The sequence below is a fragment of the Narcine bancroftii genome, chromosome 5 (assembly GCF_036971445.1).
Source record: "Narcine bancroftii isolate sNarBan1 chromosome 5, sNarBan1.hap1, whole genome shotgun sequence".
Taxonomy (NCBI): domain Eukaryota; kingdom Metazoa; phylum Chordata; class Chondrichthyes; order Torpediniformes; family Narcinidae; genus Narcine; species Narcine bancroftii.
The window spans coordinates 152,333,730-152,353,865 of record NC_091473.1 but is presented as its reverse complement, the minus strand read 5'-3'; the positions used below and the strand labels follow the sequence as shown (position 1 = coordinate 152,353,865).

Sequence of the window (20,136 nt, the reverse complement as noted above, 5' to 3'; positions counted from 1 at the left end):
CCCCCAGTGATCCATTCTCCACACCTCTCCTCTGGGACCTAGTCCCAGCCCTCTGAGGAACCAAATTCCAGAGATTCATCCCTTTCTGTGAGAAGTTTTGAACACCTCCACATGTCAAATTCCAGTACTAGTTCAACTTTATTGACTTTTGCCTGCACATACACAGCGTATCTCTGGACTACAGTGCCCACCTGTACACCCACTATACACATGACCTAACAATCATGAATAAATATTAATTCTTATCTGTGATTTTATTTGTTTTATTTATTATTGTACATAATAATTATACCCCATATACTGAATATGTAAATATATATGTAATGATATCATTTATATAAATATTTTGAGAAGATCTACACTCTCACGACTCCTTAGGGTCGGAGATGTCTCAGTAAAATCACCCCTTGGACTTCCTAATTTCAAAGAATATGGATACAACCTGTTGAACCTTCCTGATGGGAATATCCTCCCATCCCGGGAGTTACTGCGGTGAAAGTGGAGTCCCGAAGGCACATTTGAGTACACTCTAATTATTTCACTTCCATCCATCAGCTTGGGGCCTTGGTGAATGCTGAATAGAAAGCTTCCTGCCAATATATCAGTCAGCACGGCTGCAGTTTCCAATTATTGCTCTAAAGTTTACGAGCATTTTAAAACGGATTTGTCAAGATTTGCTTGTAAATCCTTGGCCCCCAGTCAACTGCGGGCCCTTTCCAGATGTTAGATGTTTGCAGCTGTTCTCGAGACAAGCCCAGCTCTGTGTGTTCCCAGTGGGAATCCTGCCAGCAAATTAATGGTCTGAAAACTCCCGTGATTGAGGCAAGAACAAATACTGTAGGCGTTCTGCACAATAGCTGAATGATTTTACACAGAAGTGAGTGGTTTGTCTCCTTGTTCTGCTCGTCTCACAACCCAGTGGGAGTTACTGTTCATTTCTGCAGTGCATTTTCCCACTTGATACTTGAGACTACCTGTTCCTTTTCTTTGCATCCATATAACAATTACAGCCTTTTAGTCCATGTCGAACACCTTCTCCCACCTAGTCCCATTGACACAAACCCAGCCCATAACCTTCCACACCTCTCTCGTCCATAGACCTATCCAACTTTTCCTTAAATATCAAAATCGAGCCTGCATCTACCTCTTTGGCCGTAAACACAGTCCACATTCCCACTACCCTCTGAGTGAAGAAATTCCCCCTCATGTTTCTCCTAAACTTCTCCCCCTTCAATCTCAGTCCATGTCCTCTTGTTTGAATCTCCCCCACTCTCAATGGAAAAAGGCTGTCCCATTGACTCTATCTGTCCCCTTTATAACCTTGAATACCTCTGAAGTCATCCCTCAACCTTCTACGCTCCAGGGAATAAAGTCCCAGCCTGTTTAACCTTTTTCCTGATACCTTGGCAACATTCTTGTAAGTCTCCTCTGCACTCTCTCTATACTGTTTATATCCTTCCTGTAAGACCAAAACTGCACACAGTATAGCAAATTTGGCCTCACCAATGTCTTTTACAACTTCAACATGGCATCCCAACTCCTGTACTCAATACTCTGATTTATGAAGCCAACATACCAAAAGCTTTCTTCACTACCTTGTCTACATGTGTCTCCACTTTCAGCGAATTATGTACCAGAATTCCTAAATCCCTTTGTTGTACTGCGCTCCTCAATTGTCTCCCATTTAGCATGTCTGATCTTTGCTGATTAGTCTGACCAAAATGGAACACCTCACATTTATCAGCATTAAACTTCATCTGCCATCTTTCAGACCACGCTTCTAACTGGCCTATATCCCACTGTAAAGTTTGATCACCTTCCTCACTGTCCACAACACCATCAATCCTAGTATCATCTGCATATTTACTAATCCAATTTACCACCCTATCATTCAGATCATTAATATATATGACAAACAGCAGTGGACCCAGTACCAATCCCTGAGACACTCCACTCGTCACTGGCCTCCAATTCGACAAACAATTTTCCACCAATACTCTCTGCCATCTCCCATCCAACCATTGTTGAATCTATTTCACTACTTCATCATTAATACCTAATGCTTGAACCTTCCTAACTAACCTCTTCAGCAGAACCTTGTCAAAGACCTTGCTAAGGTTCATACAGACAACATGCATAGCCTTCCCCTCGTCAACCTTCTTAGTAACCTTCTTGAAAACTTTGTTAGACGTGATCTACCACATACAAAACCATGTTGACTATTCCTAATCAGTTCCTATCTATCCAAATAATTGTATATTCCATCTCTAATAACACTCTCCATTAATTTATCCACCACCGATGTCAGACACATAGGCCTAGAATTACCAGGTTTACTTTTGGAGCCTTATTTAAACTGGAACAACATGAACCACCCTCCAGGCCTCTGGCACCAGTGAGATTTTAAATGTATCTTTTAGAGCCCCCACTATTTCTACACTAATCTCCCTCAGGATTCTTGGGAATATCTCATCAGGACCCGGAGATATATCCACCTTGATTCTCTTGAAAACACCCAGTACTGACTCCTCATTAATATGTATATTTTCCATGAGCTCACTACCTGTTTTCCTTACTTCACCCAACTCAATATTCCTTAGTGAATAAAGAAAAAAAATCATTTAAAATCTCCCCCATCTCTTCTGACATCTCACAGAGCCAACCCTTCAGATCCTCAAGTGGCCTAATTGTTCAATACACTTTCCCTTGAGCGAGGGAACAGAGGGGTCACACCTCTTCAGAAAGGGCGGAGACAGGGCTTCTTGGGAGTTTTCATGCAAAATCTGTGAATTCATGACGACAGGTCAGTGCACACACATAGCCGCTCGGCCCACTGTTCATGAGCTTGTGGTCGGAGTGCTGTGGTCACCCTGAGTTAGGAAGGGTGTGAGGATCTCAGAGAGGAGTAAATTTTCTGGAGTTGTGGTAAAGGACGAGAGATTTCAGCATCCAGTTGGGCTCCTCTCTCTGGAGTAGAAAGGACTGAGGTAAGGTTAGGGGGAACCGGTGGGTAAGTGGAGCAATAAGTCATCATCAGACCATCAGAGATGGGGCAGAATTAGGGGCAGTGTGTTGGGTCTGCTCAGTCATTCTGTTTAACCCCATTCTCCAGCTTTTGACGCCCATACTAATTGAGAAATTATCAACTTCTGCTTTATAGCTACCCGATGACCTGACCTCCACAGCTGTCTCTGGCAATGAATTCTTGCAAGCCACTGCAAGGCTACTTGGATTGAGATAGATTACATACATACAATCCAGGGATACCTTTGCCTGTGGGCGTGGAAGAATTGCCACTAATTGGTAGTGCAAAAAAAATGTAAACAAACTTCAAAACAGAGAGAAAAAAAATCAATAAAGTGCAAAGTGAGAGTCCTTAAATGAGGCCCTGATTGAGTTTGTCGTTGAGGAATCTGATGGTGGAGGGGAAGCCACTGTTTCTGAACTTGGTGGTGCTAGTCTTGTGGCACCGAGACCTCTTTTCTGATGGTAGCAGTGAGAACAGAGCGTGTGCTGAGTGATGTGGATCCTTGATGATTGCTGCAACCCTCCGATGGTAGTGTTCTCTTTTCTTGATGGAGGGGAGGGTGTTGCCTAGGATGTCCTGGGCTGTGTCCACTACCTTTTGCAGGGCTTTGCCTTGAAAACTAACCACAGCAGCAGGTCAGCACACTTTCTTCCACACATCTGTATTTGCCAGGGTTTCTGGTGTCACACCAAACTTCTGAGGAACTAGAGGTTCTGACGTGCTTTCTTCACGATGCCATTAGTGTGTTGGGTCCAGGAAAGATCCTCTGAGATGGTAATTCCCAAGAACTTAAATTTACTCACACTCTCCACCTCTGATCACTGGATTGTAAACCTCTGGTTTTCCTTTCCTGGTCAACAATCAGCTCCTTGGTTTTGGTGACATTGAGTGTGAGGTTGTTGTTGGTGCACCATTAAGCCAAGTTTTCAATCTCCATCCTGTTACTGACTCATCACCCCTTTTTATACAACCCACGACCGTGGTATCGTCAGTGAATTTGTAGATGGTGTTGACCAGCCATGCTGTAGGGAAAGCTGAACAATTCTCAGTGACCACCATGCGCTTCTCTTCCCATGCAGGGAGATGTTGGTTCTCAAGGGTTAACAGGACCACCAGGAATAACAGGACCTCAGGTATACCTTGCCAATCATGGTTTACTTTTGTCTTTGACAAATTATTTTTTCTGTTGTGCAGTTAACATTTTACAAACTTTCTCACTCTCTGTTCCAATTCTTGTTGCAGGGACTAGTGGGAAATGTTGGGCAACCAGGACTGAAAGGTGATAAGGTGATCGAAATATTCCTATTTTCTTGGATGTTTTAATTTGCTGCTCAGGATTTGCATTGTTCTGAACATTGTATCGAATTATGAGGGGTCTAGATGGATAAAATCAGGCTTTTTCCACAGAGGTTGGTTGGATGAGATAAGAACAAGAGGACATGGGTTCAGGGTGAAAGGGGAAACGTTGAGGGGGAACATGATGGGAGGGTGGGATCTGTACAGATGGGGAACTGGAAGGGGATTAATATCCATGTGGGTAGGTTTGTTCGTATTGCAAGATGAATTTAGGGCATGGATTGACACATGGGATTACAGCATCATTGCTATTAGTGAGACTTGGTTGCAGGACTGGCAGCCCAATATTCTGGGTTTTTGTTGCTTCAGATGTGATCGAGGGGGAGGGATGAAAGGGGAAGGAGTGGCATTGCTAGTCCGGGAAAATATCTCAGTTGTGCGAAGTCAGGACAATCGGGGGGGGGGCGGGGTTTGTGTATAGAGGCCATATGGGTGGAGTTGAGGAATGGGAAGGATGTGACTACACTGGTAGGGTTGTATTATGGACTGTCCAATAGTCAGAGAGAATTGGAGGATCAAATCTGTAGAGATTCCAGACCGAAGTAAGGAGCCGAAAGATGTGATAGTAGGAGATTTTAACTTTCCAAATATTGACTGAGACTCCCATACTGGGAAAGGCCTGGATGGCTTGGAGTTAACCATATAACCATATAACCACTTACAGCACAGAACAGGCCAGTTCGGCCCTACTAGTCCATGCCGTAGCAAATCCCCACCCTCCTAGTCCCACTGACCAGCACCCGGTCCATACCCCTCTAGTCCCCACCTATCCATGTAACGATCCAGTCTTTCCTTAAATGTAACCAATGATCCCGCCTCGACCACGTCTGTCGGAAGCTCATTCCACATCCCCACCACCCTCTGCGTAAAGAAATTTCCCCTCATGTTCCCCTTATAATTTTCCCCCTTCAATCTTAAACCATGTCCTCTAGTTTGAATCTCCCCTTTCTTAATTGAAAAACCCTATCCACGTTTACTCTGTCTGTCCCTTTTAAAATCTTAAACGCCTCTATCAAGTCCCCTCTCAATCTTCTACGCTCCAGAGAAAAAAACCCCAGTCTGCTCATCCTTTCCCTGTAACTCAGACCCTGAAATCCTGTCAACATTCTCGTGAACCTTCTCTGCACTCTCTCTATTTTCTTTATATCTTTCCTATAACTTGGTGACCAAAACTGTACACAGTACTCCAAATTTGGCCTCACCAATGCCTTGTACAATTTCATCATAACCTCCCTACTCTTGAATTCAATACTCCGATTTATGAAGGCCAACATTCCAAATGCCTTCTTCACCACACCATCAACCTGAGTATCAGCCTTGAGGGTACTATTTACCATAACTCCTAAATCCCTTTGTTGCTCTGCACTCCTCAATTGTCTACCATTCAATGTATATGACCTATTTAAATTTGCCTTTCCAAAATGTAGTACCTCACACTTATCTGTATTAAATTCCATCAGCCATTTCTCAGCCCACACCTCCAGCCTTCCTAAATCACCTTTTAATCTACGGTAATCTACCTCACTGTCCACAACACCACCAATCTTTGTGTCATCCGCAAACTTGCTTATCCAATTCTCCACTCCTACATCCAGATCGTTAATATATATAACAAATAATAGTGGACCCAGGACCGAACCCTGAGGAAGTCCACTAGTCACCGGCCTCCAATTGGACAAACAATTTTCTACCACTACTCTCTGACACCTCCCATCCAACCACTGCTGAATCCATTTCACTACCTCTTTATTTATACCTAATGCCTCCACCTTTTTTCCTAACCTCCTGTGGGGAACTTTGTCAAAAGCTTTACTAAAGTCTAAATAGACAACATCCACAGCTTTCCCTTCATCAACCTTTTTTGTAACCCCCTCGAAGAACTCACTCAGGTTTGTCAAGCATGATCTACCCCTGACAAAATGTGTTCAGGAACTTTTTCTAAATCAATCCATAGAGGTACCAATGAGAGAGGATGCAATACTGGATCTCCTATTAAGGAAATAAGACACACGTACGTGTACATGAACTTTTTGGGTCCAGTGATCATAATGTCATTAGTTTCAAGTTAATTATGGAGAAGGGCAAGTCTGGGCGTTGAGTTAGGATTCTAAATTGGAGAAAGGCCAATTTTGTGGAAATGAGAAAGGATCTAGGAAGAGTGGATTGGGAGAAGTTGTTTCCTGACAAGGATGTGTCCAGTGCCCTCAAAGGGGAACTTTTGAGAGTGTAGAGTTTGCTTGTTCCTGTTAGGGTTAAAGGCAAAGTTACCAGGTGGAGGGAACCCTGGTTTTCAAGGGATATTGGCGATCTGGTTAAGAAGAGAGAGGTGTAGAGTAGATATAGGTAGCATGGAGCTAATGAGGTACTAGAAGAGCACAGAAAATACAAGAACAGAAGAAAATCAGGAAGGCAAAATGAAGACACAAGTTTCTCTGGCAGATAATGTGAAGATAAATCCGAAGGGTTTCTACAAGTATGTTAAGAGTAAAAGGATAGTAAGAGACAAAATTGGTCCCCGAGTGGATCAGTGTGGTTGTCTATGTGTGGAGCTTCATGAGATGGGGGAGATCTTGAAGAGTTTTTTTGCATCAGTATTTACTCCAGAAACTGGTCTAGTGTATAAGGAAGGAAGGGAAAGAAGCAGTCGTGGCAGGGAGCATATCGAGATTAAAGAGGAGGAGGTGCTTGCTGCCTTACAGTGAATAACAGTAGATAAATCCCCAGGCCCTGACGTGATATTCCCTCTAACCTTGAGGGAGATTAAAGTAGATATTGCAGGGGCCCTGGCAAAAATATTTAAAACAAATTTATCCACGGTTGAGGTGCAGGAGGATTGGAGGGTAGCTCATGTTGTCCTGTTGTTTAAAAAAGGCTCCATAAGTAACCCTGGAAATTACAGGCAGATGAGCCTGACATCAATTGTAGGTAAATTATTGGAAGGTGGTTCTAAGAGATGGGATATACAATTATTTAGATCCCTCTACAAGCTTTGAAAACCTTCTTCATTGTCCACAACACGTCCAATCTTAGTGTCATCTGCAAACTTACTGATCCAATTCACCACATTATCATCCAGATCATTGATTATAGACGACAAACAACAATGGTCCCAGGACCGATCGCTGAGGCACCACTAGTCACAGGTCTCCAGTCCGAGAAGCATCATCCACCACCTGTAGGGTGGTGTAAGGAAGGGCCAGGTGGGATTTGAGTTCAATGTGAAAACAGATTCATAAAGTGAAACAAGGAGAGGGAAAAAAGATTAGATGAATAAGTGAAAGTAAAAAATGGGACTGAGAAAAAAATAAACAAAAGTGTCGATTGTTCTTTTATAAAACTTCCACAGATGTAAGGATTGAAGGACTGGATCTGCACAACTAATGATGAGGATGTAAACGTAAAACAGGAGTAAAAGACAAACTGGGAGGGGGAAATCGCTTCTCTTCGCACCTTCGCTCTGACTGCATCAGTGACAGGGACCTCCCAGTGACCAACCACTTCAGTTCTGCATCCCACTCCCATGATCAGATGTCTGTCCAGGGACATAGGAACATGGAAGTAGGAACAGGAGGAGGCCAAAAATGGCCCATCGAGCCTGCTCCACCATTCAATACGATCATGGCTGATCTAATTTATGACCTAACTCCACCTACCTGCCTTCTCCCCATATCCCCTAATTCCTCTATCATGTAAAAATTTATCTACCCGAATTTTAAATATGTTTAATGAGGCAGCCTCAACCACTTCCCTGGTTAGAGAATTCCAAACATTCACTACTCTCTGGGAAAAACTATTTTTCCTCATCTCTGTCCTAAATCTACTCCCCCAAATCTTGAGACTGTTTCCTCTCGTTTTAGTTTCCCCGGCCAGCTCAAAAAACCTTCCTACATCTATCCTATCCATCCCCTTCATAATCCTATATGTTTCTATAAGATCTCCTCTCATTCTTCTGAACTCGAGCAAATACAATCCCAGATTATTTAATCTTTCATCACAAGTCAAGCCCTTCATCCCAGGGATCAACCTAGTGAACCTCCTCTGGACCGTCTCCAAAGCCAGGATATCCTTCCTCAAATATGGAGACCAGAACTGGACACAGTACTCCAGGTGCGGTCTCACCAGTACCTTGTACAGTTGCAACATTACCTCCCTACTCCTGAATTCAATTCCTCTAGCGATGAAGGCCAACATTCCATTTACCTTCTTAATAACCTGCTGCACCTTCAACCTAACTTTTTGCGATTCATCCACAAGCCCTCCCAAGTCCCTCTGCACAACAGCTTGCTGTAGTTTTTCACCTTTAAATAATATTCAGCTCTTTTATTTTTCTTGCCAAAGTGGATTACCTCACACTGACTAACATTGTACTCCATCTGCCAGACCTTTGCCCACTCATCCAGCTTAACTGTATCCCTCTGCAGACTCTCCACATCCTCATTACAATTTGCTCTTCCACTCAATTTGGTGTCATCCGCAAACTTGGCTCCACCACATTTTGTCCCCTCCTCCAAGTCATCAATGTAAATGATGAACAGTTGTGGGCCTAACACTGACCCCTGCGGCACCCCACTTACCACTCTCTGCCAACCTGAAAAACTCCCACTTATCCCGACTCTCTGCCTCCTGTCAGACAACCAATTTTCAATCCAGGCCAATAGACTTCCCCGGACTGCACTTTCCTGTAACTTACTGCGGCACCTTATCAAACGCTTTCTGGAAATCCAAAGATACAACATCAACCTGTTCCCCTCTATCCACCGCACCCATTATATCCTCAAAGAATCCTAACAAGTTTGTCAAACAAGATCTTCCCTTTCTAAAACCATGCTGCATCTGCCTGATTGAACCCTTACATTCCAAAAGTTTCAATATTTCATCTTTAATGACGGCTTCAAGAATTAAATGGCCTCATGTACAGTTCCACCAAGACCACCCTAAATTGGAGGAACAGCAACTGATTTTCCATCTGGGCCCTCTCCAGCCAGGTGGTAATAATATCGGCTTCTCCCGTTTCTGCTGGACCACTCCCTTTTTCCCCTCCTTTCCCTTCACCCCGTCTTCTTCCCCTCATCTCTCCACCCCCTTCCCTCTCCATTCGCCAAACCTTCCCCCTCCCCCTGCTTACTGCTGTGCCCTCCCTCGCTTCTCCACCTATTACCTCCTGCCTTTGGGAGTGGCCTCCTCCCCCCACCCCTCCCCCCCACCTTACCCTTTTATTTGGACACCTGCCAACATTTTTCCATGCTCTGATGAAGGGCTCAAGCTGAAACATTGGCTATGTCTCTTTATCTTTGCTACATAAAGGACCCTGACCTGCTGAGTTTCCCCAGCACTGTGTTTTATTGAAGGCCAGGATGTTTGGGAATAATTAAAATGTAGAGCACTATTGAAAGGTTGTTACCCTGGAATAATTAAACCTGAATGTCTGGTGATGCGTCTGGAGACGGATGTCATTTGAAAGATTTTGGTGGCTAAATCCGGTTTCCAGTATTAATTCCCGGGAACATTAACATGGGAGTGGGATGGCACCTTCTGTCTTCTCACAACCCAAAAGGAGGACTTTGCGCAATCTGTACTTGTCTGTAGGCTTATCCCCAGCGCAGAGGGCGCATCACGTCCACTGTTGTGAATAGGATTGGCGAGTACACTACACTTCGACTGTGCCATGCAGTTTGAGGAGCACATGTGGAACAGATTATTCTGAAATGAGTTCAGTAGTTGTAACATAACAAAAGATGAGCCTCTTCTTGATTCGTGACTGTGCCCTTCTACCTTTATGGGAAGATTTCCGTCCAGTTCCCATCTACCTTTACGGGAAGATTTCCGTCCAGTGCCTTTCTACCTTTACGGGAAGATTTCCGTCCAGTGCCCTTCTACCTTTACGGGAAGATTTCCATCCAGTTCCCTTCTACCTTTACGGGAAGATTTCCGTCCAGTGCCCTTCTACCTTTACGGGAAGATTTCCGTCCAGTGCCCTTCTACCTTTACGGGAAGATTTCCATCCAGTTCCCTTCGACCTTTACGGGAAGATTTCCGTCCAGTGCCTTTCTACCTTTACGGGAAGATTTCCGTCCAGTTCCCTTCTACCTTTACGGGAAGATTTCCGTCCAGTGCCCTTCTACCTTTACGGGAAGATTTCCATCCAGTTCCCTTCGACCTTTACGGGAAGATTTCCGTCCAGTGCCTTTCTACCTTTACGGGAAGATTTCCATCCAGTTCCCTTCTACCTTTACAGGAAGATTTCCGACTTGTGCCCTTCTACCTTTACAGGAAGATTTCCGTCCAGTTCCAACATCAATTGAAATCAGAATGTTCTTGATGTAGTTAGGAAGACAAGGACTAGGAAAATGTCGGGAAGACAAGGGCTGTGATGCCAATTCAGAATTGGCTTGCCTGTAGAGAGCAGGGGGTTTGTGGTGGAAGTACATTCAGATTGGACTCTGCTCAATGAGCTGGTATGTCTCTCTCCTGTACACTTCCCCTTTGCCATCTATGATTCTCCCAACGACCATGGTGGGCAAAGCACGTATCCGTGGGATGCGATGCGCCGGTGTTGATATTTAGTGAGGAGGGGGACCAATGTGCTGGCAAGTAGATTTGCTAGAGCTGTGGGGGTAGGTTTAAACTAGTTTGGCAGGGGGGTGGGGAACAGAGGGTGAGAGCAGTGTCCAGGGAGTATGGCCACCTAGCTAGGAATAAAAAAGATAAGAAAGGTAGGATGGAGATTAGGGTAGAAGGTAAAAAAGAGAATATATGTGAGGGTCATTCTCTGAGATGCATATATTTTAATGCAAGAAGCATAGTGAACAAGGTAGATGAGCTGAGAGCATAGGTAGATACTTGGGGTCACGATATTGTGGCAATTAGTGAGACCTGGCTACAGGAGGGGCAGGACTGGCAACTTAATGTTCCGGGATACATTTGTTTTAGATGTGATAGATCAGGGGGTAAAAAAGGAGGAGGAGTTGCTCTGCTTGTTAGGGAGGACATTACTGCCGTGAGGTGGCAGGATGGTATGGAGGGATCGACCTGTGAGGCTGTTTGGGTGGAATTGAGGGGTGGAGGAGGCAAGAGGGTGCTAATAGGGGTGTATAACAGACCACCCAATGGGCCAAGGGAATTAGAGGAACAAATTTGTAGGGAGATAACGTATATGTGTGAAAATCATAAGGTAGTGATCATGGGAGATTTTAACTTCCCACACATTGATTGGGATACCCATACAGTTAGAGGGCTGGATGGGCTAGAGTTCGTTAAATGTGTTCAGGATTGTTTTCTAAATCAGTTAGTAGAAGAACCGACTCGGGATGGTGTAATACTGGATCTCCTGTTAGGGAACGAGCTAGATCAGGTAGCAGACATTAATGTTGGAGAACCAATTAGGTCTAGTGACCATAATTCTGTTAGTTTTGGGGTAGTTTTAAGGAAGAGCAAGGAGAGGCCTAAAGTTGAGGTTCTGAATTGGAAAAGAGCAAATTTCGTAGGAATAAGAAGGGATTTGGGGAGTATTGAGTGCGACAGGATATTTTCAGGTAAGGATGTTAATGAAAAATGGAGGATATTCAAAAAAGAAATTTTGAGGGTACAGAGTAGTTATGTCCCAGTGAGGATCAAAGGAAAGGCTGGAAGTCATAGGGAGGCTTGGTTTTCGAGGAATATTGGAAATTTGGTTAGGAGAAAAAGGGAGGTGTACAAGAGGTATAAAGAGCAGGGAGCTGAGAAGTTGAAGGAGGACTACAAGGAGTGTAGAAGGAATCTTAAGAAAGAAATTAGAAAGGCCAAAAAAAGGCATGAAGAGGCTTTGGCTGACAGAGTAGAAATAAATCCAAAGGGTTTCTATAAGTACATTAAAAGTAAAAGATTAGTGAGAGATAAAATTGGACCTCTTGTAGATAGCGAGGGTAGGCTGAGTGAGAAGTCTGAGGAAATGGGGGAAATTTTGAATGATTTCTTTGCCTCGGTATTCACTAGGGAAAAAAATGTTGAACCAGTTGAAGTAAAGAAAAATAGTGGGGAGGTCATGAAGCATATAAGGATAACCGAGGAGGTAGTGATGGCTGTGTTAAAAAAGATAAAGGTGGATAAATCTCCCAGACCGGACAAAATATTCCCTAGGACACTCAGGGAGGCTAGTGGACAGTTAGTGGGGCCATTAACAGAGATATTTAGGATGTCACTGGCCACGGGGATGGTACCAAAGGATTGGAGGGTGGCGCATGTGGTTCCTCTGTTTAAGAAAGGGTCCAAATGCAAACCTGGGAATTATAGGCCTGTAAGTCTGACGTCTGTGGTGGGCAAGTTGATGGAAAGTGTTCTGAGGGATGCTATTTACAAATTTTTGGAGGTACAAGGATTGATAGGGAGTAATCAGCATGGTTTTGTCAGGGGTAGATCATGCTTGACAAACCTGATTGAATTCTTCGAGGGGGTTACAAAAAAGGTTGATGAAGGGAAAGCTGTGGATGTTGTCTATTTGGACTTTAGAAAAGCTTTTGACAAAGTTCCCCACAGGAGGTTAGGAAAAAAGGTGGAGGCATTAGGTATAAATGAGGAGGTAGTGAAATGGATTCAGCAGTGGTTGGATGGAAGGTGTCAGAGAGTAGTGGTAGAAAATTGTTTGTCCAATTGGAGGCCGGTGACTAGTGGAGTTCCTCAGGGTTCGGTCCTGGGTCCACTATTATTTGTTATATATATTAACGATCTGGATGTAGGGGTAGAAAATTGGATAAGCAAGTTTGCAGATGACACAAAGATTGGTGGTGTTGTGGACAGTGAGATAGATTACCCTAGATTAAAAGGTGAATTAGGAAGGCTGGAGGTGTGGGCTGAGAAATGGCTGATGGAATTTAATACAGATAAATGTGAGGTGCTGCATTTTGGAAAGGCAAATTTAAATAGGTTATATACATTGAATGGTAGACAATTGAGGAGTGCAGAGCAACAAAGGGATTTAGGAGTTATGGTAAATAGTACCTTCAAGGCTGATACTCAGGTAGATGGTGTGGTGAAGAAGGCATTTGGAATGTTGGCCTTCATAAATTGGAGTATTGAATTCAAGAGTAGGGAGGTTATGATGAAATTGTACAAGGCATTGGTGAGGCCAAATTTGGAGTACTGTGTACAGTTTTGGTCACCAAATTATAGGAAAGATATAAACAAAATAGAGAGAGTGCAGAGAAGGTTCACGAGAATGTTGACAGGATTTCAGGGTCTGAGTTACAGGGAAAGGTTGAGCAGACTGGGGCTTTTTTCTCTGGAGCGTAGAAGATTGAGAGGGGACTTGATAGAGGTGGTTAAGATTTTAAAAGGGACAGACAGAGTAAACGTGGATAGGCTTTTTCAATTAAGAAAGGGGGAGATTCAAACTAGAGGACATGGTTTAAGATTGAAGGGGGAAAATTATAAGGGGAACATGAGGGGAAATTTCTTTACGCAGAGGGTGGTGGGGATGTGGAATGAGCTTCCTGCAGACGTGGTCGAGGCGGGATCATTGGTTACATTTAAGGAAAGACTGGATCGTTACATGGATAGGAGGGGACTAGAGGGATATGGACCGGGTGCTGGTCAGTGGGACTAGGAGGGTGGGGATTTGCTACGGCATGGACTAGTAGGGCCGAACTGGCCTGTTCTGTGCTGTAAGTGGTTATATGGTTATATGGTTTCCAATTTGTACTGTCTGTGCTTCCAATGAGGAAGTCATGGATCCAGTAGCAGAGGGGAGTGCAGAGGCCCAGGATTTGGAGCTTGTTCACCAGCACTGAGGGAATAAGGGTGTTGAAAGCCAAGCTGTAGTTGATGAAGCGGAGCCTGATGTATGTGTTGCTATTGTCCAGGTGATCCAGAGCTGAGTGGCGAGACGGCGATGTTGCATCTGCTGTGGAGCGATTGTGAAGATAGGTGAATTGCAGTGAGTCCAGATCTTTGCTTAGGTACATGCTGATGACCAGCCTCTCAAAGCATCTCAGTTAGTGCTACTGGGTGGTAGTCATTGAGGCAGCTTATGCTGGTGTTCTTGGGTTCTGGGATGACTGATGCCTTTTTGAAGCAGGTGGGAACCTCTGACTGCAGCAATGAGAGGTTGACAATGTCCGTGAATGCTCCGGCTAGTTAGTTGGCAACAGTTTTCAGTACCTGCCAGGTTCGCAGTCAGGGCCCAATGCCTTGCGAAAGTTCACCCTCTTGAATGATGTTCTGATGTCATCCTGAGAGATGGGTACACCCACTGGATGCTGCCCTGACTTCAACAACAGTGACCGTGGTGGGGCGAGGGGGTGACTCTCTGTGAGCTCCCTGTTTGAAGCGAGTGGTGAACGTGGTTAACGGTGAATGCTGCAGAGTTGAATTGGTTCTGCAGGACTTTGTCTTGTGTTCTGTGGTAGCATGCATGCCCTGTCAGAATCAAGCGTCTATGATGTTCAAAATTCGAGATTCTTTTTGTAATTGTAATAAAACAGCTGTAATATTACATGAAACTGCCTTTGGTCCGCCGAAAGGCAGACAAAGATTCATCGGCAGCAGAAATTGTCCAGTGGTCCCTAACGGTAAGAGAAAAAGAAGCAAAAAAGAGTCTCTTCAGAGACACTGAGTGTCCGTGGATTCATCTCCAGCCCTCTCGCAGCCACACAGACTTCAGTCCAAACCATCAGCAGCCTGAGTTCCAGATCTGAACCTCAGACACGATCAGGGCTTCCAATGCCTTCAGCTTCCTCTGACATCTCTGTTCCGATAACTGGTACCCCCTCAGCCAGTTTCAAGCCAGTCACCAGCAGCCTGCATGGGTTCCTCGCCTCGAATCACCGACAGCTCCGCCGCGTATGTGTTTCTTCAGTTTCAGAGCCCCTCACTGGTCCACTGCCATGGTCACTCCCATAGGATCATCTCCTCTGCTTCTCCTTCTCAAACAGAATGTGTTCTACCTGTTTTCTGGTGTGCTGCGCCAGTCCTCAGCTTTCCTGGCGTCTGCAACCCCTCAAGGCTGCTGCCGAACACAGGGGCCTCCATCTTGGGTCCAGACCCCCCCATTTGCAGTTCTTCTGGAACTTGATCTTGGTTTGCTACTGTCTCCTGGCTTGATTGTGCTTGGATTTTCTGTGGAGGGCAGGGTCTCCTGGCCTGAATGCCTCAGACCTGGCCTTCACAGCGAGTTGACAGTGGATCATCCATGGTTTCAGGCTGGAGATCTTGTACACACTTACTGAGAAGGTTGTTCAACTTGAAGCAGTCACCTAGACCAGGGGTAACCATCTGGCTCGTGAGTCACACATGGCTCTTTGACATGTATTTTGCGATTCACGGAAATAACTTGGCTGAATCATCTGAACCATTGCTCACAATGCTACTGTTGGCGCTTTACTCCCTTCTACTGCATGAATTAAGTTAATAAATTTACAAATATTGTCTGTTGTGCATCTTTTTTTAATAAATCCAGTTTGGTCTAGATTTACCATTTTCGGTACACACTCTGCTAATCTGTTTGCTAATAGTTTAGCTATTATCTTATAATCTGTGTTTAGTAAAGATATTGGTCTATATGACGCTGGTGCGAGTGGATCTTTCCCTTGCTTTAGTATTACTGTAATTATTGCTGTTTTACATGAATCTGGTAAGCTTTGTGTTTTATCAATCTGGTTGATTACTTCCAGGAGGGGAGGAATTAATAAATCTTTAAATGTTTTATAGAATTCTATTGGGAATCCATCCTCTCCTGGTGTTTTATTATTTGGTAATTTTTTTATTATCTCTTGTATTTCTACTATTCCAAATGGTTCTGTTAATTTATTTTGTTCCTCTATTTGTAGTTTTGGAAGTTCAATTTTAGTTAGAAATTCATCTATTTTCCCTTCTTTTTCAGTTTGGTATAATTGTTCATAGAATTCTCTAAAGTTTTCCTTGATCTCCTTTGGATTATATGTGATTTGTTTGTCTTTTTTCCTTGATGCCAATACCATTTTCTTAGCTTGTTCTGTCTTAAGCTGCCATGCTAGAATTTTGTGCGTTTTTTCCCCTAGTTCATAATATTTCTGTTTTGTCTTCATTATGTTCTTCTCCACCTTATATGTTTGTAGTGTTTCATATTTTATTTTTTTATCTGCCAATTCTCTTCTTTTAGTTGTATCTTCCTTCATTGCTAATTCTTTTTCTATATTTACTATTTCCCTTTCCAACTGCTCTGTTTCCTGATTGTAGTCCTTCTTCATCTTGGTTACATAACTTATTATTTGCCCTCTGATGAATGCTTTCATTGCGTCCCATAGTATAAACTTATCTTTTACTGATTCCGTGTTTATTTCAAAATACATTTTAATTTGTCTTTCAATGAATTCTCTAAAATCCTGCCTTTTGAGTAACATGGAGTTTAATCGCCGTCTATACATTCTTGGAGGGATGTCCTCTAACTCTATTGTCAATATTAAGGGTGAGTGGTCTGATGATATTCTAGCTTTTTATTCTGTTTTTCTTACTCTATCTTGCATACGAGCTGATAACAAAAATAGGTCTATTCTTGAGTATGTTTTATGTCTACCCGAATAATATGAATATTCCTTTTCCTATGGGTGTTGTTTCCTCCATATATCCAAAAGTTGCATTTCTTGCATCGATTTAATTATAAATTTGGTTACTTTGTTCTTTCTGTTAATTTTTTTCCCAGTTTTGTCCATATTTGAATCCAAATTCAGGTTGAAATCCCCTCCTATTAATATGTTCCCTTGCGTATCTGCTATCTTCTAAAAAATATCTTGCATAAACTTTTGATCTTCTTCGTTAGGCGAACATACATTGAGTAGATTCCAAAACTCCGAATATATCTGACATTTTATCATTACATATCTCCCTGTTGGATCTATTATTTCCTCTTCTATTTTAATTGGCACATTTTTACTAATTAATATAGCTACTCCTCTTGCTTTTGAATTATACGACGCTGCTGTTACGTGTCCTACCCAATCTCCCTTTAATTTCTTGTGCTCCAATTCAGTTAAATGTGTTTCTTGCACAAATGCTATATGAATTTTTTTCTTTTTTCAGTAAATTTAGCAGTTTCTTCCTTTTAATTTGGTTATGTATTCCGTTAATATTTAAAGTCATATAGATCAGCGTAGCCATTTTATACTTTGTTTATCTTCCCTTTCCGTTTCTCCATCATTACCTTTCCTTCTTATCCATTTCTGCTTTCTTGTTTTGAACACTTTATAAGACAACATTTCTAAAACATCAAACATTTTCCCTATTCTCCTATTTAAAACTTCTTTAACCCCAATCTCCCCTCCCCCTCCTGAGTTGTCCTTTATCCCTTGTCGGGCAACCACATCTCCCCTCTCCATTTGGATTTGCGAATTCACTCGCAAACGTCACTGATTTTGCAGTGACCGTAACTCCTCCCCACCCAGCCCCCCCAGAAAAGATTTCAATTTTCATATGTAACAAAGGTCACTCTTTTAATTCCCTCCTTATTCCCTCCAATCCATTTCCCTCCCTTATTAATTCTTGTCTATACTCTATATATATTCCTCTAAATACGGATACCTTCATGTATGCACACTATATATATATACACACATATACCCCTTTACACACATACATATAGATCGTAGTCATTTTTACTCTTATTACATGTCTTCATCTCTCTCCTTTTTTGTAGTTGTTCTGCAAATTTTCGTGCTTCCTCTGGATCCGAGAATAGTCTGTTTTGTTGCCCTGGAATAATTATTTTAAGTACCGCTGGGTACCTTAAGATAAATTTATATCCTTTTTTCCATAAGATCGTTTTCGCTGCATTGAACTCCTTCCTCCTCTTCAGGAGTTCAAAACTTATGTGTCTTTTTAGTTCGCAGTCTTTTGTATTCTCGTTACACGTCTTCATCTCTCAGTCTATTTTGTAATTGTTCTGCAAATTTTCGTGCTTCCTCTGGATCCGAGAATAGTCTGTTTTGCTGTCCTGGAATAAATATTTTGAATACCGCTGGATGCTTTAGTATAAATTTATACCCTTTCTTCCATAAAATCGCCTTCGCTGTATTGAACTCCTTTCTCTTCTTCAGGAGTTCAAAACTTATATCTGGATAAATAAAAAATTTTCGCCCTTTGTACTCCAGTGGCTTGTTGTCCTCTCTTACTTTCTCCATTGTTTTCTCCAGTACCTTTTCTCTTGTAATATATCTTAGGAATTTTACTAAAATGGATCTTGGCTTTTGTTGTGGTTGTGGTTTAAAGGCCAATGCTCTATGTGCCCTTTCTATTTCCATTTCTTGCTGTAGTTCTGGACATCCTAGGACCCTGGGGATCCAATCTTTTAGAAACTCTCTCATATTCTTGCCTTCTTCATCTTCCTTAAGGCCCACTATCTTTATATTATTTCTTCTGTTATAATTTTCCATTATATCTATTTTCTGAGCTAACAGCTCTTGTGTCTCTTTAACTTTTTTATTAGATTCCTCTAATTTCTTTTTTAAGTCCTCTACCTCCATTTCTACTGCTGCTTCTCGTTCTTGCACCTTGTCCATTCTTTTTCCCATTTCTGATATGGTCATATTTATTTTATTCACTTTCTCTTCTGTATTGTTTATTCTTCTTCTTAAATCATTAAATTTTTGTGCTTGCCATTCTTTAAATGACTCCATGTATTCTTTAATAAGAGAAAGTATATCCATTGTCTTGCCTTTCCCTTCTTCTTCCATTTCACTGTACTCTTCCTCTTCTTCTTCCTCTGGGTTGGCCATCTGTTGTTTCTTTGTTTTCTTTTTCTTCTCTTCTTTCTTGTTTTCGTTGTCTTCTATGTTCTCATCTTGCTGCTGCTGTTCTGTAGCTGTCATTGCCAGCTGTGGAGATCGACTCCCCAGCTGGTCACCCCTCCCGTCGGTGTGTTTTTTTGCATGCGCATCGCGCATGCTCGACTCCTCGCGCATGCGCGGTTGCGCACTTTTACTCGGCTCAGCGAGCCATTTTTGTAGTCCACTTTCTACCGACCTGAGGGAGCGGGTTTCTCTCTCCACCGCGGGCCTCTTCGAACGGGTAAGGCCTTCTCCTTCTTCTTCCGTTGTCTTCTCTTCCTCTCTTCTTACCGTTGGTTTCGATTTTTCTTTTTTCGTTGCCATCTTCTTTCCACCTTTATGTTCACTTTACTTTACTTTTTATTTTTGTGCCTTTGTGCTTTCCTTTATTTTTTTCAACTTTTCTGGAGAGGGCTGGAGTTCACTGTCCGGCCACTACTCCATCATGTGACTTCCCCCCTGGTTGTACATTTTGGAAGAGGAAATAAACAGGCAGATTATTATTTGAATATGGAGAAAATTCAAAATTTGTAAGTGTAAAGGTCTTGGGGATCTCAGAAACACTTCGAAAGCTGAAAGGATTGGACAGAGTAGATGTGAATAAGATGTTTTCCTTGGTGGGTGAGTCCAGGACGAGAGGGCATAGTCTTAGAATGAGAAGGGAGCCATTTAAAACAGAGATGAGGAGAAATTTCTTTAGCCAGAGGGTCGTGGATTTGTGGAATTCATTGCCACATCCAGCTGTGGAGGCCCGATCAGTGGGAGATTGATAGATATTTAATTAGTCAGGGTATCAAGGGATATATGGGAAAAGTCAGGAATTTGGCACTAGATGTGAGAACAGTTTATCTTAGGTTGAAGTTGTGGAGCAGAGTAAATGGGCTGAATGACCTACTTTCCTTATCTTGTGAGATCTACCACTCTACCATCATCAATTTCTTTTGTTACCTCCTCAAAAAAACTCAATTAGGCTTATGAGACACG

The 20,136-nt window shown here is 42.7% G+C and overlaps 1 protein-coding gene across 1 annotated transcript in view; it reads left to right on the top strand.

Moving 5' to 3' along the window:
• The window catches only part of LOC138764078 (collagen alpha-1(XXIV) chain), a 410,285-nt gene that overhangs the window by 150,629 nt on the left and 239,520 nt on the right, over nt 1-20,136 (top strand). The window contains exons 15-16 of the mRNA XM_069939403.1: nt 4,108-4,161; nt 4,271-4,315. Coding sequence (XP_069795504.1) covers nt 4,108-4,161; nt 4,271-4,315 — 99 coding nt within the window. The remainder of the gene's footprint in view (nt 1-4,107; nt 4,162-4,270; nt 4,316-20,136) is intronic.